The sequence below is a fragment of the Bos grunniens genome, chromosome 2 (genome assembly GCF_055505025.1).
Source record: "Bos grunniens cultivar Pamir isolate PY7600 chromosome 2, Bosgru_T2T1.0, whole genome shotgun sequence".
Lineage (NCBI taxonomy): Eukaryota > Metazoa > Chordata > Mammalia > Artiodactyla > Bovidae > Bos > Bos grunniens.
Window position 1 is genome coordinate 57,342,746 of NC_141166.1, and position 25,217 is coordinate 57,367,962.

Genomic DNA, 25,217 nt, shown 5'->3' on the forward strand with positions numbered 1-25,217 from the left:
CCTATTTGGAACCAGTCTGTTGTTCCATGTCCAGTTCTAACTGGTGCTTGCTGACCTGCATACAGATTTCTCAAGAGGCAGGTCAGGTAGTCTGGTATTCGCATCTCTTGAAGAATTTCCCACAGTTTATTGTGATCCACACAGTCAAAGGCTTTGGCATAGTCAATAAAGCAGAAGTAGATGTTTTTCTAGGAACTTTCTTGCTTTTTCGATGATCCAGCTGATGTTGGCAATTTGATCTCTGGTTCCTCTGCCTTTTCTAAAACCACCTTGAACATCTGCAAGTTCACAGTTCACGTACTATTGAAGCCTGGCTTGGAGAATTTTCAGCATTACTTTACAAGCGTGAGATGAGTGCAACTGTGTGGTACTTTGAGCATTCTTTGGCATTGCCTTTTTAGGGATTAGAATGGAAACAGCCCTTTTCCAGTCCTGTGGCTACTGCTGAGTTTTCCAGATTTGTTGGCATATTGAGAGCAGCACTTTCATAGCATCTTCTTTTAGGATTTGAAATAGCTTGACTAGAATTCCATCACCTCTATTAGCTTTGTTGGAAGTGATGCTTCCTAAGGCCAATTTGACTTTGCATTCCAGGATGTCTGGCTGTAGGTCAGTGATCACACCATCATAATTATCTGGGTCATGAAGATCTTTTTTGTACAGTTCTGTCTTTTCTCACCACCTCTTCTTAACATCTTCTTCTCCTGTTAGGTCCATACCATTTCTGCTCTTTATTGAGCCCATCTTTGCATGAAATGTTCCTTTGGTATCTCTAATTTTCTTGAAGAGATCTCTACTCTTTCCCATTCTATTGTTTTCCTTTGTACTGATCACTGAGGAAGGCTTTCTTACCTCTCTCTCCTTGCTATTCTTTGGAACTCTGCATTCAAATGTGTATATCTTTCCTTTTCTCCTTTGCTTTTCGCTTCTTTTCTTTTCACAGCTATTTATAAGGCCTCCTCAGACAGCCATTTTGCTTTTTTGCATTTCTTTTTCTTGGGGATGGTCTTGATCCCTGTCTCCTATATAATGTCAAGAACCTCCATCCATAGTTCATCAGGCACTCTATCAGATCTAGTTCCTTAAATCTCTCTCAATTCCAAACAGGAAAAGGAGTACGTCAAGGCTGTATATTGTCACCCTGCTTATTTAACTTATATGCAGAGTACATCACGAGAAACGCTGGACTGGAAGAAGCATAAGCTGGAATCAAGATTGCTGGGAGAAATATCAATAACCTCAGATATGAAGATGACACCACCCTTATGGCAGAAAGTGAAGAACTAGAGAGCCTCTTGATGAAAGTGAAAGAGGAGAGTGAAAAAGTTGGTTTAAAGCTCAACATTCAGAAAACTAAGTTCATGACATCCGGTCCCATCACTTCATGGCAAATAGATGGGCAAACAGTGGAAATTTATTTTTTTGGGCTCCGAAATCACTGCAGGTGGTGACTGCAACCATGAAATTAAAAGATGCTTACTCCTTGGAAGAAAAGTTATGAGCAATCTAGACAGCATACTAAAAAGCAGAGACATTACTTTGCCAACAAAGGTCTGTCGGTCAAGGCTATGGTTTTTCCAGTAGTCATGTATGGAATGTGACAGTTGGACTATAAGGAAAGCTGAGTGTTGAAGAATTGATGCTTTTGAACTGTGTTTTGGAGAAGACTCTTGAGAGTCCCTTGGACTGCAAGGAGATCTAACTAGTCCATCCTAAAGGAAATCAGTCCTGAGTGTTCACTGGAAGGACTGATGTTGGAGCTGAAACTCCAATACTTCAGCCACCTGATGCAAAGAGCTGACTCATTTGAAAAGACCCTGATGCTGGGAAAGATTGAAGGCGGGAACAGAAGGGGACGACAGAGGATGAGATGGTTGGATGGCATTACCAACTCAATGGACATGAGTTTGGGTAAACTTTGCGAGTTCATGATGGACAGGAAGGCATGGCATGCTGCAGTCTATGGGGTCGCAAAGAGTCGGACACAACTGAACTGAGAGCAATCATCAAAGCTGATCCTCATTGCTACACGAGAAGTTGCCCAAGAACTCAACATTGACCATTCTATGGAATTCGGCATTTGAAGCAAATTGGAAAGGTGAAAAAAGTTTCTTAAGTGGGTGCCTCATGAACTGATCAAAAATCAAAAAAATCTTTGAAGTGTCATCTTCTCATTCTATGCAACAACAGTGAATCATTTATTGATCGGATTTTGACATGAAACGAAAAGTGGATTGTATATAACAACTTGCGACAACCAGCTCAGTGGTTGGACTGAGAAGAAGCTCCAAAACACTTCCCAAAGCCAACCTTGCACCACAAAAAGGTCATGGTCACTGTTTGGTGGTCTCGTGCAGGTCTGATCCACTACAACTTTCTGAACCCTGGTGAAATCAATATAACTGAGAAGTATACTCAGTAAATGGATGAGAAGCACTGAAAACTGCAATGCCTGCAGCCAGCATTGGTCAACAGAAAGGGCCCAATTCTCCTCTATGACAATGCCTGACGGTATGTTGTACAACCAAGCCTTCAAATTTGAACGAAATGGGTTACGAAATCTCGCCTCATCTGCCATATTCACCTGACCCTCGCCAATAAGACTACCACTTCTTCAAGCATCTCATTAACTTTTTGCAGGGAAAACACTTCCACAACCAGCAGGAAGCAGAAAATGCTCTCCAAATGTTTATCAAATCCCAAAGCATGGATTTTTACACTACAGGAATAAATTTATTTTTCATTGGCAAAAAATGTGTTGATTGTAATGGTTCCTACTTTGATTAATAAAGATGTGTTTGAGCCTAATTATAATGATTTAAAATTCAGGGTCCAAAACCACAATTACATTTGTACCAACCTAATATTTACCAATACGTTTGTAATCTAGTAAATGAAAAGACAGTTACAAAAACAAGGAGAAATTATCTCTTCCAAGATGATTCTCTGTGGTATACTGGCAGAGAAATTCTAAAGAATAGAGATAAGATGGTACTCATTTAAATTAATCCTCTTCAAAACATTTAAGTTTACATTATGTAAAATTTGACACCAACTATGATAAAAGACAAAATTACTGTCATCAGGACAGTGTTTTACTAATGGTTTATTAACAATTCAGACCTCTTACTAGAAGTAATCTTGCACAAAAGTAGCAAAACAAAATAATTACCTGAAGAGAACCTACTAATTTACAGCAAATACCAGGAACAATGGGAGAGTTGTTCTACCATTTCCCCACCCCTCCAATACTCTGACAAACTACATGAAAAATGATCCAGTTTTTTTTTTCATTTAAAAATAAGAAAACAGAGGTAGGTTAAAGGGGAGAGTATAGATTTTTTAAAAAAATAATAGAGACACAACAATCACAATGTATGGATAGCCCTTATTTGCATTCAAGTGAAATAAACTATGGAATAATGATTTTTAAGATCATCCAGATGATCTGAACATTGACTAAACTTTTAGTACAGTTGATTTACAATGTTGTTATTTTCTGCTGTACAGCGAAGTGATTCAATTATAAATATACATATTCTTTCTCATATTCTTTTCTATTATTGACTAAATATCTTGATGATATTAAAGGTCAAAATCCTTTTTAGGTTTTTATAGGTAATAATGTGGCTGTGGACTTTTTAGAGTCCTTATCATTTAGAATTACATACTTAACTATAAAAGGGTAGGGGAAGTAGGTGTAATAAAAGATGAAATAAGACTGCTCATGATAATTACTGAAGTTGAATGCCAGGTACATTTATTTTTTATTAAAGAACAGTTAATTTATAATGTTGTGTTAGTTTCAGGTATACAACAAATTGTTTAAGATATACATATAGTAAGGCCCCTACATACAAACCTTCAAGTTCCAAGCTTTCCAAGACGTGAATGTGCATTTGATTCCAGCAAGGAGGCAGAACCAGTGTCACCAACGTCAAACTTGAGTGAAACCATAGTCTGCCCTCTATCTCCTACTGCCAGTGATCTTTCAGCTCTACCATTTCCCCACCCCTCCAATCAGTAACTCTTCTTGCCTGTTCACTCTACGCCAGCCCCTTTATGCCAGCTGTTGTACTGTACTACTACACTTTAAAGTATTGTGCTGTAAGATTAAAAATGTTTTACTGTTTTTTATGTATTATTTGTATGAGAAATATTATAAACCTATTATAGTACAGTACTATATAGCCAAATGTGTTACTTGGGTACCTACACTATCTCTGTTGCACTCACAAATTTGCTCTTGGAACAGAACTTGTTCATATGTAAGGGACTTACTGTATGTGTCTGTGTGTATATATTTCTGATTCTTTTCCCCTATATGTTATTATAAAATATTGAGTATAGTTCTCTGTACTATACAGTAAACAGGTCCTTGTGTCTGTGCGGCTGTTTCTCTATTCTGTATACAATTTCATTTGTATCTTTTTTTTTTTTAAGATTCTATACAAAAGTGGTATCATATGATAATGCACCAATTTTTCTATGTTTAACATTTTCAAAATAAAATTTTAGGGCATTACAACTTGATATAGAATGAAATAAGAGAAGTCTCTAACATTTCACAAGTGGCAAATGCACAACAGAGCTCAAAGGAATGTATTTTTAAGTTTTAACTTGAATACACTTTAAATCCTTTAAAACAGCTATGGTTGTAAACAAAGATGCTGAACACCACAGTTATGCATGCACTCTTTCTGAACTTAAAGAATTCCTGAGGTACCTAATCACACAATATTAAATACTAGTAACTAAAAGTAAAGTCTGTACTAAGCTTCTACAGTGAAATGCCTTAAAATAAAAGTGAAAAGGACCTATAGATTAAACTTCAAGTTCTTAAGAACATGTCATAGACTGCTTAACTCTATTTCTTACTAATTCCGTAACAAATTAACCTTGAGAACAAGCCTCTCTCTCAAAAATTAATGGACAGCTCTAGAGGCAAAGTTCAAACTGCATCTTAAAAAGAAGCTAGTCCAGACTAGTTTCCTGCCAGAGAAATTAAGATCAAACAATTACTTACATGGAAAGCAAACTGCCCTGAGAAATCATACATGCCACAGGAATGCATCAAACTGAGTGTATTTCGAACTGCTTCAGGACTCAGTACTCTTTCACCAGTGATTGGGCAGAAGCCACCATTAGCCAGTGTTGCTGCCATCACACTAGCTGACTCACAAGTTACTTCGATGGAGCACAGCTAAAAGGAAGAAAAAATTAAATTCTAAAAATTTAGACTCACATTATTTTAGTACAGTTGACCTCTAAGACAATCGATTTTATCTAGTATTTCATAGAGATCTGAAATCTTTTTTCCAAAGGGATAATCTGATGTCATTACACAAAGATTTAAATTTGAACAATGTCCCAGCCCCTTTAACGTTTCTCCTAATTCACCAGTTAATTCAGTCTTTCAATGGCAGAGCTAGGATAGGAAGAGCTAGACCTTTAGCACCAAGAACTGTAAATTGCCTCATGTGTGATATTCAAGCTTGCTTAAATATTAATGCTTTCTGTAGGATATATAAACATAATTATTTTTAACTCAACAGGGAAAAAAGAGGGATGACCTATTTTTAAAATAAAGCAACATACATAGGTATTATGATACTTAGCATCTACATGAAAAATTGCTACTTTAAGGAAAAAAATATCTGACATCTTGCCTATAATAAAGCTCAGTATCCTTATATGGCAACACACAAAGGACTACAGGAAAAAATCTAAGTTCTAGCCTGAATGCTCTGTGTGCCTAAACCAAATTTGTTGCTTTTACACTGCTTATTAACATTCAAATAGCCATTTGATATTGACTATGATTCCTGGATATGGTATAATGAATTAAAAAAGCAAAGTCCAAGCACACTGTAGGGTAAAATTTTTGCATTCCAATACAATCAAAATAATGGAAATAGTTTACCAAACCAAATCCAAATTTACCCATAAAACTAAAACAATTAATAAATGCTGCTTTAATTTCATTAACAGCAACCAAAACTGAGGTGAAAGTGGAAGAGAAAGAGAAGATAGGAAGAAGAAAAGACTGAGTTCTCAACTTACAATATTCTTTACTCATAATTCAAGATCTATCAGAGGCACAAAAGGGTTTGGAAATAGCAATAAGGGAAACTAATTAACTGCAATGAATCAGAGAACTGATTAGGGGCCACTTTTTGACTGGTTTTTACTTTTGCCTCATTATATTAAAACCCCTTCTCTATTTCTCTAAAACTACTGAATCTACCTATAACACAGACCCACACAGCAAAGACGTATAGTAAAGGTGATTTAATTATGAAAAGCTTTCTAAAAGAAAAAATATTTGAACTCAATGACCAATTCCTAATTTATAATTAGTATTAATGGAAATTTTGTTTGTCATAAGGTGATACTTCCAATTCGACAAAACCCAATTTAAGAGTACTCTCCTGGTACCCTGACAGATGTTCAGTTAGATGCAGTCCTTCTCCCAAAGAGCAATTAAATTTTCCACGGCTGTCTCCTGATTTCTGCCCTTAAGCATGAAATTTCATAGTAGATTACTAGTACCTAAGCTGTAACAGTCAAATATGTGTACCAAAGGAAAAGAAACTTTAACATATGGAAGAAATCCATACAGGCTAGGGAAAAAATAAGGGCCATTGGATAAATATGACACTGAACTTAATATAACATGTTATAGCCGCAAAGAAGCTTCATATACATCTTACAAACTCATCCATGTAATGCAGGAAATTAGATCAGGCTTATGCCACAGATAATGAAGTCAGGGTTCAGCAGCTGAAACCAAGTCACATGGCTAAAAAGTGGCCAGGTTAGATTTTGATTTTCTGTTGACAGTCTGGATTCCCAAGTCATAGTTCTTCACACTGGGCAGGTGACAAGCTGAGACTTGGATTTCTATCAAGATCTACTTCATTATCAACTTTCCTTACTTGTTTTTTAAGATTACTAAAAGGTTAAAATTAAAGAAGCTTAAAAAGTAAAGCCAGGCAAACGTTAGGTGACACAGAAATTAACAATAATTAGTTACTATGTAGCTACTAAGTACACTACAAACTCATTAGAAGCACCAATGGATCACTTCTTGGCTAAGATCAAGTATAGAAGCACCAATGGTATTAAATCTGTAAGAATGAACTGAAAACATGACAGGAGGAAAAGGATTTCTTCTTCTAAGGATGACTATCTTAACTTCAATTCTATACCACGGAAGATACGTAAATGGTCTTCTCCGCCATGAATATGGAAAGCTACTTTAACTTATTAGAAAATCCACTATGTGACACTGTAGAAATGAACTAAACAAACAGAATATGCCACTTTAGAATGCTGAATGTGAACTTTTTGATAAATAAACAAGTAACTCTTTCAAAGAAAAATTTTAAACTAAGAAAACAGTGCTTAGTTTATAATAAAGAGAAGCAATTGCTGGAGCTGTACATTAGTTTTCATACTCCTTAGATATAATGTTTTTATAGAAAAAAACATTTCCCTGTTACATTCTAAGATATTACAGGCATAAGACTGCATTTAACAAGGACTTTTCCCCTAAAGTTAATGGGAAATGACTTTCTCTTGGCCTAGAGCCAAGATTTCAGAGGCATTTCTATTCTAAAAAATGTGACACATTATATACATATATACACAGTTATATACATATATACATAGTGGGTATATACATATCCATTTATATACATAGTTCATACAGTTAAAGTAAGTTACCTGGAAATAGAAGTCCAATATACCAACCATGTCTGTGCCTTCTGGGAAACACTGAAAAAATAAATGGGCAATTGGAAACACAGGCACACAGGAAAAAAATGCACACAAAGAAGATACATGGAGATTAAATTTAAAATATACACACATTTCACTCTGAGAACAAAATAGGACACAATCTATAAAAGAGTGCAAACACGAAATAATGAAGAATAAATCAAAGTAATATCACATATATATTTCAAGATACTAGTTTAACTGACAATAATAAATTGATTCATTATTCATGAACCAAATTACTGGACCAGACACTTAAAATTTAAAAATCAAGTATAACCGACAATAGTCAAGGGTTATACTTTTGAAAAATAGACCAATCCTTATGCAAAATCTGCATTAATGTAACTAGGCAAATATTTGAATGCTACCAAATACAACCTGCTTGAATAATATTAATACTTTGATAGTATTAATTGAAGAGTGTTTTGCAAAAACTGCATGTTAGTTATAGGTAGTTATTTAAAAGCTATTGTTTTTAGTATATATCTCTCTATATTTTATTAAATGAAGGAATAATGTGAAAAAGAAGCAAAATTCAAAAACCTTTTTTTCCTTTAAGTAATATCCTATTGCAAAATTTCGATCTCCACTTTCTCTTTCAGACTGAAACCTAGAAGAAAAAAAAACACATTTGCTCTATTTATATACCCTCTGTAAAAGCATGATTGTTCTGTAGGTTAATCTGAATAGCAAAGTGCAGTATAAAGAACACTGACCCTTAGAAAGAGTCAAGGCTGCTGGGTTCTAGTCCCGGTTCTGTCAACAGGTCAGCTATGTGGCCTTGGGCATGTCATTTAAGTAATAATTCTTTCTGCATTAATTTTCCCAGCTGTAAAAGAACTGAAATGAACTAGGCCCTTTCTAGTCTTCATATTTTGTGACTTAAGAAGCTAATTTTTAAATTACCAAATATTCAATTATTAAAATTTACCCTTAGTATCTTCTGGCTTCCCTAAAAGAACAGTAGTCAATTTCAACTGAGGGAATCTATGGAAATTTAACTAAGACACATGAAATGGGCCTAACAGCATTTGCTGGATTAACAAATTTCTGGGGAGTCTGGGCAGTAGCAAATAATACAGTATGAACAAAGTTATAAAAGACAAGACTTCATTGAAGGATGCAAATATTCTGATGTGTCTGGGAAACAGTTTCATGGAAAAGAGTGGAAAAATACCAAACCAACAAAGGAAACTAAAACCAAATTATCAAGATTCAGTTCAGTTCAGTTGCTCAGTCGTGTCTGACTCTTTGCAACCCCATGAACAGTAGCACGCCAGGCCTCCCTGTCCATCACCAACTCCTAGAGTCCACCCAAACCCATGTCCATTGAGTCAGTGATGCCATCCAACCATCTCATCCTCTGTCATCCCCTTCTCCTCCTGCCTCCAATCCCTCCCAGCATCAGAGTCTTTTCCAATGAGTCAACTCTTCGCATGAGGTGGCCAAAGTATTGGAGGTTCAGCTTTACTGATCTCCTTTAGGATGGACTGGTTGGATTTCCTTGCAGTCCAAGGGATTCTCAGAGTGTTCTCCAATACCACAGTTCAAAAGCATCAATTCTTCAGTGCTCAGCTTTCTTTATAGTCCAACTCTCACATCCATACATGACCACTGGAAAAACCATGGCCTTGACTAGACGGACCTTTGTTGACAAAGTAATGTCTCTGCTTTTGAATATGCTGTCTAGGTTGGTCATAACTTTCCTTCCAAGGCGTAAGCATCTTTTAATATCAAGACTGATAAATGCTAAAAAAGTGCAATGGCTCCTGATTGCCTACAAAATGAAAGCTTGAACGCTTTCAAGTTACCTTATCAGGTCTACATTTTAGAAGGATAATTCTGCCATCAGTTTGGGAAAGGAGAAAAAGAAAGGATGAATGATTTATTAGGAGACTAGTGTTAATGAGAGCTACAAGAGGTCTTAACTAGGCAGTGATGACAGGAATGGAAGGAGAGGTATGATCAAATATAAAAGCACTTGGGCAATCTTCCAACCTAATGGGAAGAGGAAAAACAGGGTAAAGTCTGATACAAATCCTAGATTTCTAGCACAGTCTACAGAAAGGATGACAATATCAACTGACATGGGGATCCCTAGAGAAAAGAGCAGTTTGGGAAGTACTACAGTTATCTATGGTACATTTGAGAGCTCAACCTCAAAGAGTTCAGAAGGCTGCTGCTTAAAGAGCAACTATATACGACATTCTTTTTACTGATCAGGGGTGGACAGCTCCTTCTAACTGCATATCTGAATATTTCCATGGTCAGAAAAACAATGCTGGATATGACAAAGTTCTTGGAAATAAACCTGTCAACTTGCCATACTTGGCAACTAACTATATTAAGGAATGATCACAGTGCCTAACACATAGTTCTGTGCATCAAACATTGTATCAGGTACTTACTATCCACTAGATAACAGGAATACAGAAATGATTTGGAAGACACTCTATGTAGGAATTAAGGAGGTCAAAGTCTAATGGCAATGATGAGGCAAAAAGAGACAGAATTGTAGAATAAGTTCAATAAAATATGGTAATATGAGAGCACAGAAGAAAGGTGAGATGAGATTAATAAAAAAACTTCCTGGGAAAGACACTTAGCTGATGAATAAAAGTTGGTAAGGCAGACAACATGAAATACAAAGCAACACCTAAGTTTAGTTTTCATGCCAAAAATGTTTAAGCCTTGTCTAATCACTAGGAAACAATCCTATTCAAAATGGGGAAAGCCAATGGGCCATATCTGGTCCACGCTTTTATAAATAAGGTTTTTTGAAACACATCCTCACAGTGTTTATTGCTTGCTTTTCTACTAAAAGAGTAGAGCTGAGCAGTTGCAACAGAGACCATATGGCCCACAAATACAAAATATTTACTATCTATTCCTCCTTCACAGAAAAAGTTAATTTATGTTCCACTGACAAGACAAAAAAAAAAGCCATTTAATAAAATTTTAAAAAGCAAGGGTCTAGGTTAGGAGGACTGTTCCATTTTAAAAAGACAAAAAACTACCTCACATATATGTATATTTATATACATGTACATGTGTGTGTGAAGAGACGCACATTTGTTTTAAATTGTCCATCTAAGGAGAGAAACAGGTTGAGAAAAAAGCAAATGAGACAAAATACTGATCAGAAAACATAAGTGAAAGATGTCCAGATTTTCATTATTTGTTGTTTCAACTTTTCTATAGATTTCTAAATTTCAAAATAAAATGTTGGGGCAAAAATCAAGTTAGCCAGGCACAGAGAGATTACCAGAGGGAAGATAAGCATTATAGGCAAAGAAAAAATCGAGAAAGTGTCAGTCACTTGACATAAATTTAGGGTCTCTTCTAATTACATGCTTTCTCACAAGAAGTTTATAAAAAGTAGTAAAAGGTACTTTAAGTGTTCTCCCTCAGGTGATTTAGAAATCACACATTTCTCTCTAATGACCAAATTCTAAATAAGTATTTGTTCACTGATGTGTGTGTGTGTATGCGTACTAAGCTCCTTCAGCCGTGTCCGACTCTTTGCAACCCTATGGACTGTAGCCCTCCAGGCTCCTCTGTCCATGGGACTCTCCAGGCCAAGAATAATGGGTTGCCATGCCCTCTTCCAGGGGATTTTCCCAACCCAGGGATTGAACCTGCATCTCTTGAGGATTCTTTACCATCTGAGCTACCAGGGAACACACTGAAGTATTATATACATTAAGTCAGAAAAGAGTATTTAAAATAAATTCTGTGGCTTAGATTTTAAAAATTTCAAGAGATCTAACCTATCACAAAAGCCTAAATAAAAAATCAGACTCACGTTGCATTACTGAATCCAACATATTCATTACCAGCCATCTTATTTAAAAACTGCATTACCTATAAACCAAAATGAGAAACTATTAGTAATCAAAAAACAAAACAGAGAATGTAGCATGAAAACTGAGTTCTATATTATACTTACATAGTCAAATTTTTCAGCATTATTCACTCCTTGCTGCAAAGAAATGAGACATAAATGTTAATATAGACTCCATCACAGTTAAGCTTTAAGTGAATATTATATTAAAATTCCAAATTGCTATCTTTTATAATTAATATACTGTGCATTAGTACTTTTAAATCTAGGATATACTCATAAGGTAATTTAATATTTATATAATCTTTTTTTACATGTCCCTACATTAATACCTGCATGTTGAGAATGGATCTGAATTACAAAGGGAATGCTTTATTTTAAGTATAACTTCCCAACCCAAAGTTACAGAATTTTAAATACAAATTCCTCAAATCCCCTTATCTTTCATAACACCATAATCTGCTAGAATGTATGTTATTATTTGATTTCACATTAAAAAAAACTTAAAATAAAGTTTCACCCTTAGCAAAGAATTAAGCATATATATATTATGGTTTTCAATTAAGAACAACCTACTTATATTTTAAAAATATAAGTAGAAATACTTGTATTTCTTAAACCTTAAGCCAGTATTAGAGTTAGAAAATAAGTTATGTTGCAAAACTAATCTTTTACAATGCTAGTATAGGTATACATTCTGGATACACTTTACTAATGTAGAGAGATTCTACCTTTAATATCTCACTTGTTATAGCAATACTTGAACTAAAAAAATCTATTTCATAGTCTAAAAAAATTAGCTACATTTGTATTTAGCATTAGGCCAATTCAGAGAATGGAGGATGTATTGTTTCATCACTTCTATTTCTGACAAGTTAGCTGCTACTGAAAATGTCAATAGGAAAAATCTATGTAATGTAGATCAGTTCAAGTAGCCAAATGGTTTCATTTTACCTCGGCGAAGTTTACAAAGCAGTAAGTTGTAGATCTGAAATCAAACGTATTAATTGGTGATATGCACCCAAAAGAAACAATACATCTCTAATTTTTAAAACAAGTTTAAAATGAAGTAATTTGACAACTAAAATTTGAAAACTGGAAAATTTTAACTTTGCCATCAAAAAACCCAAAACAATACAATTTAAAGTTTTATTACAAGGGGATGGGGGGAAGTACCAGAGTATTATTTAATTGAATAAAGCCAGGTTCATTCTCCACTATACAAGTGGATTAGGATGTGGCTGATAATCTGAAAACTTAACAAATCAACTTATTTGAGAAAGAATGTGCAATCACATATACAAATCAGTAGCTGGAAAGACCACCACACTATTTCTTCAAAATCAGGAATTAACAAATTAAACAAGTTAAGGATAATATAGTTACAGCCATACTGTAATCACTATCTTTGTATTTCCTCTAAAGTGTCCTTTGACATATCATAAGTTTTCTTTCTTTATAATACACCAGAAATCAAAATGTAGAAATGTAACTCCAAAGCTGTTCAATGAAAAATAATTAAAAGAAGAAATTACCAACTTCATTGAACTGTTGCAGTTGTCAAAATATTCCATAGATCCTAATGCTGTAAAATATGTAACAACATTTAAACCACAAAAACCTTTTCAACCTTTGAAAAAGCACAAAAAACAACTCTTTTGGAAAAAATTGTCATCATTTGCATAGGGATGTCACATGGATAATTACTGGTTATACAATTAATCAATGTAAAATAAACAAATTATATTGAACTTTCATTCTCTGACCTAAACTGTACTTTCTTTGTTTAGCTGTCATGTTTAATTTTAAAAAAAAAACAAGCAAAAACTGTCTCAACTCTTGACTATAGTCATGTTGTTGATCTACTTTGCAGCTTACTAAACTAATGTACAATTAGGTTTTACTTCTATGCTATTTTTCAGAAACAACTGGTATTTTTAAGAAGCAACTGATATTTGTCAATGTCTATCATCATATAACATTTTGGGTAAACTATCTGAAATGTTCTGGCAGATTATGTAAATAGGCAAAATATTTAAATGATTGTGTTGACTCAAGAAATCTCTACTCAAAACTTCCCCATTTAATCATAAAAGTACTTGATTAATGTTTCTTTTTATTATTTACCTAGAAATAGCATTTAAGTTGATAAGATGTGTTTGCCCCTGTCATCTCTTGTAAAGGTTTCATATACCCCAGGGATATATGGAATCTAGTAATCATTATGTCATTCTAATTTTGAAAAATTTACAGCATAAAGTTTATTTGCACAGTTGTTAGAAAAAAACACACATACACATACCAAATAACCTAAAGTAAATCCTACCCCTGTACCATCCCGCCAAAGCAAAACAAACTCTTAAAAAAAAAAAAATCATTTCTCCAGTAGTGGGGTACAGTGAAGGAACAAATGTTATGAAAATTGAAGCCAGGAATGGGTGGATGGCAGCTGGTTATACTATTGTTTATTCTGTGTTACATTTGAAATTTTTCATATAAAGTTAAAGGAAATTTAGAATTTCCTTTAGAATATTTTTAAAATAGTAACTGATTTTTAATTAGTTCATATAACAGTGGATATTTTAATTGTTAGAATAAAAAGTTTAATTCTCTTATTTTGAATTTTTACAGATGTAAAAGTTGAGAAATCTTGCTGACAACAGATGAGTAGATGGAAATCAGAGAGGTTTTGTTGTAACAGTATCACTCAATCCTTTGCACATTTATCTCATTACACACAAAGCTCACACAGTAAAATATATCTTCAAAAACTACACTTAATGTTCTTATTAACTAACAACTTGATCAGATCCTCTTCCCTTCTGCTGAAACCAAACACTGGAAACAACCTGGTATATAAGATTTGTTCCCAGTCATTATAGTGATTACAGTAATTCACATCAGCAATACCATAACTACAGTCTTTTAAAATGTTCTCTTCTGATGGTGCCCAAGAAGTTTTTACAATCTGAAGCAGTGCACCACAGTAAAATTTGGGACATGAGAAGTATGCCTTTCTTTTGGAAAATATGGGGAAAACTGGACCAAAGACAGATTAATTTTAAGAAAAGGCACAAAAGGAAACAGACTTGGAAACTGATAGTTTTAATATCAATGCCCCTCTATATATTGGAAAAATATTCCCATGCCTAGGGATATGTTTATTTCAGTGTTAAGTCACTGTACAAGCATTATTAGATATATATCTTTATATTATATACAGTAGGAAAACATAAAAAAGATACGTTGGACAAAATACATTTACCAAAACATCTAACCCATTTACCACAAGACTTTTAAAATGTAAGCCATGTGGTTTATGTTTGAGAAGGTTAGTAATCAGACCCTGAAAATTTTTTGATAAATGTACCTATCAAGTTAAAGAATTTACATTCCATTGAGGAAAACTTTTATGAATAAAAATTTAATAAAGACGTATTAACACGGGCCATTAAAATTTGATAAAGAGTTTTAACATTGGCTATTAAAAGAACTAAAATAAATACATTAGAGTAGTTTTACAACCTGTTTTTGCAATATACTCATGTACTGAATCATGTACTATATATCACAGCACAGGTGAAATATCATTAAAAATAGGGACATGTGCCAATAAATTTAATATTACTCATTTAAAGTCAACACATTAATCACAATTTTCTAAGTCACTTGATTCATTCATAAAGTATAGAGGTATAGAAGCTAATTGAAAATTAAATCAAAAAGGAAAAAAGACATAGAAGAAAAAGGCAAAAAGAGGTAACTAAAAATGATTTTATAAAACACTTAGCTTAATCTAGCCAAAGAAAATGCTTTAAAGCTAAATAATAGGTGGAGGATTAATACAGATTATTACACGTAAAAAATACTGTTCTAAATCTAGTACTTCCATAGATTAACCCTAAAAATAAAGTAACAGAAATTGATACCAATTACCAACCCCAAGCATATCTATTGATATAAACATGAAGTAAATATAAGTCAATTACAATCCTTTCTTATTGTTACCAAGTTCAAGGCATCATCCATTGCACCCCAGAGTCACAAACTGCCTCCCGTGTAACAAGTCATGGTCAACATGACCAAACTGAACACTCCATACATACTAACTACATTTGCCTTGATTTTTTATGGAGCATGATTAATTAAAAAAAAAAAAAAAAAAGGGAAAAACCTCCAAAAATTTAAACTCAAAAATACTTTGGACTAAAAAAAAGAAGAGAAATCAAGTTATTCAGATGACAAAAACCAGAAATTACCAGTAGTACTGAGGTACAAACATATAAGACAATGCAATTTACTCTTTACCTTTAAAATAAAAAAGTAGAAGTGTGATAATTTTAATACATTGCCCTAATTTTCCCACCCAGCCTTCAAATTATCACAAGATCTTAACCTTTAAACTGAAACTGAGATTAAAAAATAATGTAAGGATACTCCTGTTTCATCCAGAACAACTGTGCTTTCAAATTTATTTTTACTGTTTCCTTTAAGTCAAACAACCACATTATCATCATCATCAAATATAACAAACTGCATCAAAAAATATTCCTTTAAGTTTAGCAGCTACCACAGAGAGAAAGAGGTTAGCACCTTCATGGTTTTTTAAATTATGTGCATTTTAAGTACAAAAATGACATTTTCTTTTATGAAGGTATTTACCTATATAGCTTTGTTTAAAATTTTAAATATTGGAGTTTTCCTACAAGTTTAGTAGTTAAGAATTTATGCAACAGGTTCCTTCTGTCCAAATCCTCCTTTTTTCCACAATCTGCTAATCCTTTTGAACATCTGCTCTGCCTCGTCCCCCATTTCCTGAGGATCACCACCAATCCTACAAGGAAAAAATATCAATACTACAAAATTATGAAATAAAGAGTCTTACTAAAGACTCTACTAATTTATGTGTTTGGGGGGAGGGGGATAACATGAAGAAAATATTTTAATAGCATCATAATAAAGTCTTGAATTTTGAAAGAAAAAAATAACCTTAAGGTCATCAGTTAAAAAACAGAATTCACATTGAGTAGCCAAGGTATAAGAGCCACACTTCAGGTACTCAAAGTGTAAGCTCCTTGATAAGAGGCCTAGTTCCTTACAGATAACAAGCACTGACTAATGTCCAAAGAATGACTATACACACTCACTAAAAATGAGACTGACTTCTAATTCAATAAACTGGTATCTTCTGTATAAGTGAAATAAGGAAAATAATATTTCTCAACTTTTTAGACAATCTAACTATGCTAGGTAAAGACGAAGATGTCATCAAGAAAACAGCAAACAGTTACATTAAAAATGGCAGTGTGAATTTGAATGAACAGCAAACAGAAAATCAGGAGATTTAGCTTAAGCCAAGTCCACTGCTGTTAGAACCTATCAAGTCTATTTCCTCATTTTACCTATTTATAGAGTAAGAGGGCTGAGCTTGAAAACCCCTTCAGCTATGGTTTTATTACTTCAGCTTCAACTACCAATTTATAAATATTATGTGATCATATAATCTGCAGAGATCACAGACAGGTGTTTATAAAAATTTTGACTTCTTTTTTTAAAGAGTCCAAGAAAAGTATTATATTCTGGGACAATTTTACACAGAGGTATGTCAAGCTTACCCCTCCAAGATTTAGATGAACTTCATTAAAAAAAAAACAAAAAAAAAACCACAACATAAAACTTGTGAAACACCATCTAAAAATAAAACAGAAAAATTCAAATAAAGTGACCTTAAATATGAACATACCCCAAAGCTTCATTTCCAACTTTGTCAGTAAATTTTTCTAAATTTATAATTTCTGATCAAATTTGTAAAGACAAGATGACTCAGTTAAATGCACAGTTAGATACAACCACACTTATGCTGTATATGTGTGTTTTTTGAACTGTTTCTCAGTACTTATATTAATGTGGCTCAATATATAATTTATGGTGTATGATTGAACATGGTAAGTGAAACTTATAAAGTAATGATGTGGTATGACCAGACATGCATTTCTCACATGCAGCATTTCAGTGTAGTATATTAAGCCCATGAATCATTAAACAAAAGATGTTTAACTGCATGCAGTTAAGCAAGACTGCTACTAATCATTTACATATGTCCTTTCTTGAAAATACTATTGGTGTGCTATGTTAATCTCTCTCCAGTGTAAAAGTTCTTAAACTGAGATCCATGGGTCAGCTTCAAAGGGTTTGTGAACTCCCTACAGTTCATATAAAATCATGGTATGTGAACATTTTTTCTGGAAGACCCAAAAAAGGGTTAGAACCATTCTAGTGGTTTTCTCATCAAGCACTAATGCATACCTTTTATTATCATAATTTTCCTTACTTCTAATTTAAGTTACATGTGCAAATCTGAACAATTATTAATGAAACTTTTCTCTCACTGTAGTATTTCATTGTAAGGGTCCATTTACTGGTATATACCTCACATTGTACTGTAAGCTACCTGAAGGCATGACTATGCCTATCATATACTCATAACTTTTTATAATAAACAAGTAGTTTCTTTCATCTCAAACTGACAACTCTTCTCTTATATTAAATAGCAACAAATAACTAGAGGTTATAACGGGCAAACTGAAAATTTCCATAGCCTAAAATTACTTACATTAAAAAATAATACTTGGCTATAATATCTATGTCACTGGAGTTACAAGGATTAAGTGGCCAGTACTTACAAAGCATTTGCTTCAAAATAACAACATATACATTCTTAAGATACTACTCTATTTTAAAGGCTTTTCCTCATGATCAACAACAATAAATTCATGAGAGTTAAGAGAATTTATAGCATACAAACTAGATGAGATTTTATTAATTGGCCAAGGGTATAACTTATATTCAAACATTCCTTGAGTAACCAAGGTATCTCATCCTCAGAAATGCATCTACAAAGCCATACAGCTATGTTATCTTTAACCATGAATAGATATGCACAGATTTACTGAAGAAAGTATATAAATGTTGCAAACACAAATGAAACATAATTGAATATAAATGAAACTTATAATTAGAAATTAAAAACCTAAGCAGTGTCATAAAATAGAACCATTTTCAAATACTTATTTCAATACAACATTAGTATTTCCAATTATTAAGGCAAACTAGACACTTAACAAGAAAACATACAGTGTAAACAAACCAAAGAGTAGGAAAAATAAAATAACTTAATAATTGGAATAAGTCTTGTTTACGATTCAAGTAAAACAAATGAAACAAGTTCAAATGAAAACTGTGATTACAGTTCAAGAAAGTCAAGGACTTGAGAATATTCAAGGGTAAATGTACTTTGTCTTTAACACAAAGTACCAGAACATTTGTCCCTACATATGCTGATGACAAACATCAAACAGTAACATGCTGTTAATTCTGTTTATATCTGTTCATTCTAGAAGAGCCAAAAAGAGAAAGAAAAAAATATTAAAACTTTAAGAAGAAAAACTGTGACTACTGTTCAACAGAAACTTCTTTTTGAATTTCTGCCAGATCTTCAGGTCAAGAGTAAGTGTTAGAATTTATAATGAGTCATCTGTTTTTAATTCTGCCCTTGAAACTACATCATTTATTTTGAAATAAATAAAAATTCTAACCTTATACCATAAGATTAACTTAACACCAAAAGAAAACTTTTCACAATTCTACATAAGGTTCATATTTATGCCTTAGTATTTAAAAATATTACTAGATTAAAACATCAACAGTTTACCTTTATTAATGAAGTCACAACAATTGCTCCAGCATTTACCATAGGATTGTGTGGTTTATCTGAAAAATATAAAAGCAACAGAATTATGTTAAGTACCTGATACCACTTTCTGTGATACAGTTACTTCCCATGGACATACACCTATTTTCTTTGTATAAGCCACTGTTACAATTCTTTTGGGGGGTGGGAGGTAGAAAGTGGAAGAATGCAATTAAGTCTTTACACATCAAACCAGTAATACACTTCTCAGAAGCTACTATAATTATACAGGCAAACAAAGATTCAGATACAGAAAGACAGAGAATAGTGGTATAAGAGCACATTCAAATTTCCTAACTATGCCATTTACTAGCTATTTGATCCTGGGCAAGTAACTGAATTTCACTGTGCCTCAATTCTCCCATCTCTAAACAGCACCAATATCTCAGCAAATCATAGTACTTGAATGAATTAAAACACATGCAATGTTTTGGCACATCACTAAGCAATCAAATAGTATTACTATTAAAAATCACCTTGGTAAAAGCATATCTAGTGTGGACCCAATTTTCCTTTTAGAAAGTATTTTACTTTCTTATTTATGTATATATATATATATATATATATATATATATATATATATATATATGTACATGCTCAGTCAATCAGTCATGTCCCAACTCTTTGCGACCCCATGAACTGCAGCCCACTTAGTCTCCTCTGTCCATGGGGATCCTCCAGGTAAGAATACTGGAGTGGGCTACCATTTTCTTCTCCACATACACATGCAGAAAAAGAAAACACAAACAAGTAATACATATAGGATAAAAAGAAAGATTACAGGGTATTTAAATTGTATTGTCCATGCTTTCTATATTTCCTGACAATAAGGATGTATTTTGTATAATTAAAAAATTACTTAAAATTTAAGTTCATCCAAAATCCTACCTCTTCTAATTCTTCCAATAAAGAGAATTTCAAAGTCTCAGCTGATTATATTGTCATTTACAGTACAGCACAAATGCCAAACAGGGGCACGGGAAACATTTATCTGAAAGCATAATTCCTAATCTATCTGTTTGTGGTAGTAACTTACTTCGTTGGGAACAAGTTCCTATCTAACTTAACAAATCTAGCAGAGTTCATAAGTTATTGCTACATTTTGTGTCTCCTTGAATTTTAAGCAAGTTATCTTCTGTGAGATGAGTCTAGAGCTAAACAAGGAAATTCTTCAACTGTTGAAGACTTCTGTATGACCCAGGAATTCCAGTCTCACTATATAACCAAGAAAAATAAAAACTTATGTGTACACAAATGTTCTTAGCAGTATTACTGGTAATAGTTAAAAAAAACTGAAAAATAACCCACAACTCAAACATCCTGCCAAATGATGAATGGGTAAACAAAATGTGTTATTATTATCCATATAATGGAATATTATTCAGCAATTAAAAATGAAGTACTGACATATGCCCAACATGAAAGCACCTTAAAAACATATGCTAAAAAAAGTAAAATATGCCAGTCATAAAAGACCAAATATAATGATTCCATGTACATAGAACGTACAGAATAGGCAAACCCATAGATACAGCAAGTAGATTACTAGTTTCGAGGCACAGAAGAGAAATAGACTACTAATGGGCATAGGGTATCATTTGGGGTGGTAAGCGTCCCATGATTGGTTGTGGTCATGACTGTACAACTCTATGAATATACTAAAAGTCATTAAGTAGTACATTTTGAATGAGTAAATTATGTGGTAGGTGAATTCCACTTCAATAAAACTGTTAAAACTGTTTAATTAAAAAACAATAATGACAAAAAATTGGGTAACCTAACAGTACATTATTCTCCTCAATATAAGATCAACAATGTGATTTAGTAGCTAGCTCTGCTTTAACATTTTGGATTATGATAATGACAAGTTTTCCAGGAGTCATGTATGGATGTGAGAGTTGGGCTGTGAAGAAAGCTGAGCGCCGAAGAATTGATGCTTTTGAACTGTGCTGTTGGAGAAGACTCTTGAGAGTCCCTTGGACTGCAAGGAGATACAACCAGTCCATCCTAAGGGAGATCAGTCCTGGGTGTTCAATGGAAGAACTGATGCTGAAGCTGAACCTCCAATACTTTGGCCACCTGATGCAAAGGGCTGACTCACTGAAATGACCCTGATGCTGGGAAAGATTGAAGGCAGGAGGAGAAGGGGACAACAGAGGATGAGATGGTTGGATGGCATCACCAAACTCAATGAGTTTGGATAAACTCCGGGAGTTGGTGATGGACAGGGAGGCCTGGAGTGCTGCGGTTCATGGGGTCACAGAGTCAGACACGACTGAGCGGCTGAACTGAACTGAAGGGCGAGTTACAAAAGTTAAAATAAAACTTAGTACAGGAATACTGTCTAAGTAGTACAATTTCACCTATTTCAAATTATGCTAAGAGAAGTCTGCTTTCTTTGAGATCACACCAAATAAGAATGATTATTGACACAGAAAAACAGTACACAGCCAAAGGGAAGCCAAAAAACAAAAAATCTCCAGTATTATATCCATCTGAAAGGGAAACCACATGCAGACAGAAAGCAAAATACAGAAATCAGGCTGTGCTAAATTAGTCTATACTTGTATTTGTATATGTTCAAGTATTTATCCTCTCATTTTTGACATTATCAGGTTCAGTCTCTAGAGCTCTAGAACGTTGAAAGTCAAAGTGAAAACAGCTCAGTTGTGTCCAATTCTTTGCGACCCCATGGACTATAAAGTCCATGGAATTCTCTAGGCCAGAATACTGGAGTGGGTAAACTTTCTGAAACTTCTCCAGGGGATCTTCCAAAGCCAAGGATTGAACCCAGGTCTCCCACATTGCAGGTGGATTCTTTACCAGCTGAGCCACAAGGGAAGCCACAGAATAAAAAGATTATGGTAAAATAAAAAAGAAAATGGAACTGCCCTCAAAACAAACAGAAAAAGAAGCATAAGAAAATACCAGTTGTAGCTTCACTTAAAAAAATTAATAAAACAATGAGTATAAGGCATATGTTCATTTTTCATGCAGCATAAAGAAAAACTACAAGAGTGGTTGCAATCACTGAATTCCTTTACTTTTGTTTTCAATTCTATTTTAACTCAGCACATGAGGAACCTAGCATATGCCCAAAAGACTAAAAAATAGAAACCAATCTATATGTTGGTGTTTCCATTTAAAATCTCTATCAAAGTTCTATCTACCTTTGTCATTCTCTTTTTTTTGGATTCCTGTAAAGTATTTAGACTTGTTAGTTATCCAACTATTTAAAACAAGATATTTTTTTCATATACTAAATGTTATGGAAGAGAAAAAGCAAAAACATCATCTCTATGAGGGCCACCATAAAAGCTTTTTATAATGGAAGTTTTCAAACATATATAATATACAAAAGTAGAAAGAAAGAATACAAGTGTGCATGTACCCATCATTTAGCGTCAATAACTAATATTGATAACATTGATATTGACAACCAAAAATGGTATTTTTGATAACCAGTATCATTTAGTTTCGATGCTAACCAACAAATTCCAGACACTGAAATTTTATAAGATATTCCCCTATGGGTAATTATACAGTGAAAGTCTTACTTTCTGCCCTTATCATCTCTCCACCTCACCCTCCAGTGGTATAAAAATGCCTAAATAAAACTATTTTTTAAAGTAAGTGATTAAACTATCTCTATGGGTTTCAAAGCATTTTCATGACAGATGAAAAAGTATGAATGTTTCAATTTTTTTCCTTCAAAATAAAAAAAAAAACTACTTAGATATACACAGGAAAATGAGGTATTTCTTTTTCCAAGTAACTTTTATATAATTCTTACCATCTTCATTTAAAAACAGTTTGTTGAACCTTAATCCACTTGGCTCTTTCCCAACATATCGATGCACATATTCTGTTCCAAGGTCATTAACAGCAATGGCATATTTCAAAGGCTTTACACAGGACTGAAGACAAAATGGAACTTTGGTATCTCCAACAGAATGCCTATTTAAAAGTAGATTTATAAAACAATTTAGATCAATTGGGAAAAAAATGTAACAATAATTACAGCTGTTATTTACACGTTAATTCTAATTTACAACAGCTTTCCCATAATTCAACTACAAGTTTACTTGGACATTAAAGAATAAGTAAGAATAAATATGTTTATTTAAAAAATACAAACGTTTACAAGTACTCAAGTAAGAGACCGGCTCAAAATTATTACATAATAAGTAATGCGAAAAACTGCCTCTGAGGACAAGAGGGTATGACCCTCCTTACTTCTATCTGTATTCTAACATATAAAATGAACTAGGCTTTTAGAAATCAGTCACCATTTTTTTTTTTTTTACTCATAGCTTTAATCAAGGCTAAACTGTTCTTTGCAGTCCAAGATGGAGAAGCTCTATACAGTCAGCAAAAACAAGACCGGGATCTGACTGTGGCTCAGATCATGAAGTCCTTATTGAAAAATTCAGACTTAAATTGAAGAAAGTAGGGAAAACCACAAGACCATTCAAGTATGACCTAAATCAAATTCCGTATGATTATACAGTGGAAGTGAGAAATAGATTTAAGGGACTAGATCTGATAGATGAAGTGCCTGAAGAATTATGGATGGACGTTTGTAACATTGTATAGGAGACAGGGATCAAGACCATCCCCATGGAAAAGAAATGCAAAAAAGCAAAATGGCTGTCTGGGGAGGGCTTACAAATAGCTGTGAAAAGAAGAGAAGCGAAAAGCAAAGGAGAAAAGGAAAGATATAAGCATCTGAATGCAGAGTTCCAAAGAATAGCAAGGAGAGATAAGAAAGCCTTCCTCAGCGATCAATGCAAAGAAATAGAAGAAAAGAACAGAATGGGAAAGGGAAAGACTAGAGATCTCTTCAAGAAAACTAGAGATACCAAGGAACATTTCATGCAAAGATGGGCTCAATAAAGAAGAGAAATAGCATGGCCCTAACAGAAGCAGAAGATATTAAGAGGTGGCAGGAATACACAGAAGAACTGTACAAAAAAGATCTTCATGACCCAGATAATCACAATGGTGTGATCACTCACCTAGAGCCAGACATACTGCAATGTGAAGTCAAGTGGGCCTTAGAAAGCATCACTACGAACAAAGCTAGTGGAGGTGATGGAATTTCAGTGGAGCTATTTCAAATCCTGAAAGATAATGCTGTGAAAGTGCTGCACTCAATGTGCCAGCAAATTTGGAAAACTCAGCAGTGGCCACAGGACTGGGAAAGGTCAGTTTTCATTCCAATCCCAAAGAAAGGCAATGCCAAAGAATGCTCAAACTACTGCACAATTGCACTCATCTCACACGCTAGTAAAGTAATGCTCAAAATTCTCTAAGCAAGGCTTCAGCAATACGTGAACCATGAACTTTCAGATGTTCAAGCTGGCTTTAGGAAAGGCAGAGGAACCAGAGATCAAATTGCCAACATCCGCTGGATCATGGAAAAAGCAGGAGAGTTCCAAAAACCATCTATTTCTGCTTTATTGACTATGCCAAAGCCTTTGACTGTGTGGATCACAATAAACTGTGGAAAATTCTGAAAGAGACGGGAATACCAGACCACCTGACCTGCCTCTTGAGAAATTTGTATGCAGGTTAGGAAGCAACAGTTAGAACTGGACATGGAACAACAGACTGGTTCCAAATAGGAAAAGGAGTATGTCAAGGCTGTATATGGTCACCCTGCTTATTTAACTTATATGCAGAGTACATCATGAGAAACGCTGAGCTGGAAGAAGCACAAGCTGGAATCAAGATTGCCGGGAGAAATATCAATAACCTTAGATATGCAGATGACATCACCCTTATGGCAGAAAGTGAAGAGGAACTCAAAAGCCTCTTGATGAAAGTGAAAGAGGA

General features: G+C 34.0%; 1 protein-coding gene across 17 annotated transcripts in view; it reads right to left on the reverse strand.

The window, feature by feature from the left end:
- GLS (glutaminase) overlaps positions 1-25,217 on the reverse strand; it is a 90,215-nt gene that overhangs the window by 36,742 nt on the left and 28,256 nt on the right. For 5 of the 17 annotated variants that reach the window (XM_086348762.1, XM_086348793.1, XM_086348771.1 and 2 more), the window contains 7 exons: positions 23,173-23,336; positions 19,341-19,399; positions 11,735-11,767; positions 11,591-11,649; positions 8,329-8,395; positions 7,729-7,779; positions 5,027-5,203 (listed from right to left, as the gene is read on the reverse strand). In XM_086348762.1, coding sequence (XP_086204888.1) covers positions 5,027-5,203; positions 7,729-7,779; positions 8,329-8,395; positions 11,591-11,649; positions 11,735-11,767; positions 19,341-19,399; positions 23,173-23,336 — 610 coding nt within the window. Of the gene's footprint in view, positions 1-5,026; positions 5,204-7,728; positions 7,780-8,280; positions 8,396-11,590; positions 11,650-11,734; positions 11,768-12,583; positions 12,618-13,164; positions 13,215-16,291; positions 16,464-19,340; positions 19,400-23,172; positions 23,337-25,217 lie in introns of those variants that run through there. The other 12 variants (XR_015144770.1, XR_015144771.1, XR_015144772.1 and 9 more) reach the window with 9 other exon arrangements.